General features: G+C 30.4%; 1 protein-coding gene across 2 annotated transcripts in view; it reads right to left on the bottom strand.

The window, feature by feature from the left end:
• Positions 1 to 2,458: 2,458 nt before the first annotated feature.
• Positions 2,459 to 6,000, bottom strand: part of LOC139528086 (cytochrome P450 4B1-like) — a 28,458-nt gene continuing 24,916 nt past the window's right edge. For both annotated transcript variants that reach the window (XM_071323898.1, XM_071323900.1), the window contains one exon: positions 2,459 to 5,681. In XM_071323898.1, the coding sequence (XP_071179999.1) occupies positions 5,576 to 5,681 (106 nt within the window). In that variant the 3' untranslated portion in view covers positions 2,459 to 5,575. The remainder of the gene's footprint in view (positions 5,682 to 6,000) is intronic.

Below are 6,000 nucleotides of genomic sequence, written 5' to 3'. Positions count from 1 at the left end.
AAAAATTAAGATTTTGTAGGGGTTGATAAAATTGTCTTAAATTGGTGATGATTCTAAGTAACTTTGTATTCTTAATTTATTAGAACAAGAGGCTCCATGCATTCACTGCTTATATGATAATGTATATCAGACAAATTATATAAGTTTATATAAGTGATAAAAACAAAATTCACTTCAGATTTCTTGAAATACTTTTTTAAACCCAGATTTATTTTATTGCACAGTTTTCACAACTTTAATTATTAGTTTTTAGCTAAGCAAATACATATAAATGGCCAGTGCTTTTATCCATACTTGACACAGATGGTTAGTTGAGAACAAAAATTTACAAGAATGGGGTTAAAGCTATTATTTTCCTTTGTGAATTTTCCATTTCTATGTTGAATAATTTGAGTAATGATATGTAACTCTAAGTAACACTATTCTTCGTGGATTTTTTTAAGATAATTGACTTCAAGATCAGATGTTCAAAGTTGTTCCTGGTCCTATCTTGAATAGCCTGTCATAGTATTTTAGAGGGTCATCCAAACCTCCTGGCTATGGGTGTGTTGATATTCGAGGGCTTGGGGTTCCTAGTTGATTGATGGTTGATGCATTAAATGAAGCTTTGGAATCATCAATCATTAGGGTTCTCAATGTTAAATTTTAATTAATCTCAAGTCTTATACTTATCTCAAATATGACTAATTATTATTAACAAATATTTAATTGGGATTAGTATAAAGACAGGTGCATCAGTATAGAGCTGAAACTGTTTCACATTCAGGATCACCTGAGTTCTCCCTCTGGAATGTTTGGTGGGGTAACTGTTGCTCAATCACTTGATTTTTTATGAAGTTTTTTTTAAGGATTGCTGCTCAGCTGGCCACCTTTTAAACTTGAACAGTTTTCCTGAAGTTCTTATGAATAACAATTTGATTAAACAAATATATTATTCCGGAATGTCTATTATCTTACTGTCATTGAAAAAAATAAAGGGAAATCCACAGTAATACAGGTAATTAAATATCTTTTCCTTTTGGTTCTAAATTGACTTTTTTTCTCTTAATTCTTTAGCCATAAAGGGGTGTGTGCATTATACACAAATGTGCACAATACATACCAAAAGACTGTACTTATAAATTAATATTAAACCAAACAAAGTTTATTATGTGGTACGAAATTTGCTCATTGTTGAAGGCCAAATGGAGATGAATAGTTGATTATATGTACATCATTAAGTCTCTTGAGTATAGTTGTCTCATTGGCAGGCATACAACATCTTCTGATTTTTTTCTTTTTAGGGATTTTGATTAAAATAACCGAGACAGATAACTACGATTTTGTTCTTTACAAATAATGATCGATCCTCTAGAAAACATATGTTCTTATTTGAATATTTAAATTCGAGGTTATCCTATACCCACGAAATCAACAAAATTTGGTTACCCATGATTAACAATACATCCACAGTAGCCAATAAATATACCCAGTCAAGGTTGTTTTAAAAAACTTATAGTCAGAGCAGGGATTTGTAACACTTTTCTGTAGCACCTAATTGCACCCTCCTGTTTGTGTAGATATGGCATAATTGTTTTCTGTAAGTATTTGTGAAGATACAACATCTTCATAGCAGGCTGTGAAATTGATGTTACCATTTTAAGCTGCTTAAGAAACTCCTGTATGGTGTCTACTTTATAGATCTTTATACAAATAAAAGTAAAAATTTACAAGAAGGTGATTACAATGGATTTCAAGAGAAATACAGATTGTTGACATTAATAAACAAATGGGTTAAAGTATGTTTGTCAATCATAATTCATATTATTCAACATTTAAAGGATGGTGATTTGCAGGAAATTTTAAGTGTTGTTGTCAATTTTGCTTAGTATTTGAGAGTTGCATTTATTTGCATAATTTATAAAAAAGAAGATGTGGTATGATTGCCAATGAGACAACTGTCCACAAGAGACCAAAATGACACAGACATTAACAACTATAGGTCACCGTACGGCCTCCAACAATGAGCATAGCCCATGCCGCATAGTCATTTGACAACTTAGCATACTAAGGTATCCACTTCATTGACTCTATCGAAACTATTCAGATTGACACAAATAATATTTTTTGCGCTGTATGATTATTTCTGCCTTAAGGTGGTACCCAACACCTTGACTAAAATTTATTTGGCTCGTTTAATTTTCATAAAATTTTGACAAAATATTTACTTTGACCCTTTGACAAAAATATAAAAATTTCCAAAAAATTGAATCAACCAATTTATCAGAAAATTACACTGGTTATATAGCAGTTTGACAAACACTAATTTTGATCATTGAGATGTTTAATATTCCATTAACAACACAACGTAATTAAAACGTTTAGCTGATTTTACATAGTTATCTCCCTGTAGTGTTAGGTATCACCTTAAAAAGGGTATTTGCATCCAGGTTTGTCAGAAAGTATGTACGACTTATAATTCATTTAATCTGTATCTAATTAATCTAATTGTTACAAATCAGAAGTACTTGATCTAATAATAATGTAAATTTTCTTACTGATTTAAAATAGTGTGTCATCAACATTAAAAAAACAACAACAAAATTTACAAAAAGATTCTACAACATTTTTCTGATAGTAAATTTTGAAAACAAAAATGTCTGTCATTTAGGCAATTAAAAGTTGAAATTGCAGATACATGACTCTAAATGATGTCTTATATAAAGGTCTGAAAAAAAATGTGGCACTGTAAAATAATCACAACCTCTTCCCAAGATATGTTTAATATCAATATAAGAGTTATAAATAATGCAGTATAACAGACACATAATAAATTGCATTGGTAATACTGTATTGCTTTGATTATTAAATGATTATAAAATGTATAATATAAAATAATATACTACTTTATGTACAACCATATCTAACAATAACTATGGAATAACAAACCAAAAGATGTGGTATAGTTTCCATCTAGAAAACAATCCATGAAGACCAGAAGACAAAGAAGTGAACAAATAACAGATTACCATAAGTCTTCAACATTGAGCAAAACTAATACTGTATAATAAGCTGTAAAAATGTTTCCATCTATATACATGTAGTACTATAAAGGGTAGCACTTTGTGTGTCTAATCTAAATAATAAGACCATTTAAAATAGAACAAATCAATATTAAAAATGCCTACTCTCTCATATCAAAATTACCAATTATCAATTTTTACCAAGTAGTAGATAAATTTTCTGTTGTTCAAATCTTGAAATCATTGTTTATTGATTGTTGATAATCCATTCAACTTATTTTTTTGTCCAAGAATTTTCTTATATATATGTGATAACTGATTAACTGTAACAACAAAAAATTATATATCTTCTTTTCAATATTGATTCTACCAAAATATGGACTGGGTATATAAACACATACTAAAACAGATCTTTAAAACTTCGATTCCCGTTTGGGATGAAAATTTCAGGAACTCAATTTTCAGCCATCCATCTGCGAGTATGGTCTTGAGGAAACGATGATAGTTCGTCGGAAGGGGACGATAAATGGCTGACCCATGTTAGGAGAGAGCCATATCTCTTGCACGTTAAAATCACCGTTGTAGATTTCGAAAAAGAGTAGGCTAATGCCGCTACAAGGCAGCACTTGCACCCGCAAAGTGGAAAGGGATTAATATAAGTTGCAAAACTTGTTTCCCAATCCACTATAAATAAATATGTTTAAACTAAAACTTTTCACAATTTAAATGGTGGTACCCAATGGTGAAAAAACCCTCTGTAACTAGATAAATTAACAAGAGGCTCTCAAGAGCCTGAATCGCTCACCTGGTAAACAATGCCTTCAGCCATGTTTTTTGACGAAATAGAAAATAAAACACAAACTTTATTTTATACACCCTACTGATCATTCAAATGAAGTTTGGTTGAATTTGGTTGAGTAGTTTTAGAGAAGAAGATTTTTTAAAGTTAGCAAATATGATGAACAAATTGTGAAAAATTGTCATTAAAGGACAATAACCCCTTAAGGGGTCAATTGACAATTTTGGTCATATTAACTTATTTGTAGATCTTACTTTGCTGATCATTTTTGCTGTTTACAGTTTATCTTTATCTATAATAATATTCAAGATAATGACCAAAATCTGCAAAATTTCCTTAAAATTACCAATTAAGTGGCAGCAACCCAACAATGGGTTGTTTGATTCATCTGAAAATTTCAGGGCTGATAGATCTTGACCTAATGAACATTTTTACTCCGTCAGATTTGCTTTAAATGCTTTAGTTTTTGAGATATAAGCCAAAAACTGCATTTGACCCCTATGTTCTATTTTAAGTAACAGCAGCCATTTTGGTTGGTTGGCCAGGTCACCGGACAAAATTTTCAAACTAGATACCCCAATGATGGTTGTGGCCAAGTTTAGTTCAATTTGGCCCAGTAGTTTCAGAGGAGAAGATTTTTGTAAAAGATAACTAAGATTTATGAAAAATGGTTAAAAATTGACTATAAAGGGCAATAACTCCTAAAGGGGTCAACTGACCATTTCAGTCATGTTGACTTATTTTTAGGTCTTACTTTGCTGAACATTTTTGCTGTTTACAGTTTATCTCTACCTATAATAATATTCATGATAATAACCAAAAACAGCAAAATTTCCTTAAAATTTCCAATTCAGGGGAAGCAACCAAACAACGGGTATACATTTATAAACTAGATACCCTAAGGAACATTCAGTTAAAGTTTGGAAGTATTTGGCCTAGTAGTTTCAGAGGAGAAGATTCTTGAAATAGTTTACGACGACAGACGACGACAGACAACGACGGACGACGACAGACGACGACGGACGACGACGGATGCCAAGTGATGGCATAAGCTCACTTGGCCCTTCGGGCCATGTGAGCTAAAAATAATACTTGATGGATAATCTACTTAAAAAATTTGCATAAAATACATAACAAAATTTCAATCCAACATTACAACAGCGGAGATAATTCAATTTTACTAATGCACCAGTGGTTGCAATTAAATTAAAAAAAAAAGGATAGGTAGAAAGTTGTGCAAAACCTTCATCTAATAAAAAAAAATCTAAAAATATATAGGGGAGATAATTATTATTATTCCATATTGCTAAAACTAGCATATTCACTGCAGAAAATATTGCATGCTTTTACATGTATAATTTTGGTAAAAAAACCATGTAATATACAATTGGTTTTGATAAATAATTAGCATTACAGACATTTCTCTTGGAATATGGCCGTTGGCCTTAGTGAATATGAGTTTTTCAAAAGTCAATAAAACCACACATTTACCTCATCAAAAGACAGTAAGTAATTGTATATTATCCATCTGCCAATTGCCCAATTCATTGAATAAATGTATAAAAAATTGGACATGATTGTTTAAGTTAATCAAATAAACATTTTTTTTTAAGATAATAAAACATGTGCTATATTGTCCTGTCTGCTAACATAAATTCTTAGAAACACCAAATACCAATGGCTTAATGTTTCTTCATTTCTTTCATTAAAATCGATGAAATAAATTATGAGAAGCCTCTGTTTTAAATTTCACTTTTCACATCTTCTTGGTAACTTAGGAGCTTCTTTGTTTAAAGTTGACCATGATACCAGTTTTGGCTCTCATTACAACCTCAAGAAATGGTATCACTGTATGGTCTGGATCCAAGGAAATTTCAAACCTTTAAAAAGAATAAATTATACCAAGATTTAGTGATGTGAATCAATAACATAATTCAGATTGATGATTAAAGAAAATACATCAACTATTTTGATCATAAATTGTTAAAATGTTTTCCTTTTCTATGGTCTCAAAAACAATCAAACCAGAATGTTGACTGTAAAATGAGAAATTATTGTGTGCATTTGTTATTGTCATTTCATCATTTTAGACTAAAATTTGATTTTAATTTTTGTAATATTGAGAAAATTCCATAAAAATTTCAAAATGGGATTTTTAATTATTGTGTATATAATCCTGTCACATTTTTCGCAATAATA

This window comes from Mytilus edulis, chromosome 6 (genome assembly GCF_963676685.1).
Source record: "Mytilus edulis chromosome 6, xbMytEdul2.2, whole genome shotgun sequence".
Taxonomy (NCBI): Eukaryota; Metazoa; Mollusca; class Bivalvia; order Mytilida; family Mytilidae; genus Mytilus; species Mytilus edulis.
The sequence above is the reverse complement of the archived record's forward strand: the minus strand, read 5'-3'. Positions and strand labels throughout refer to the sequence as shown.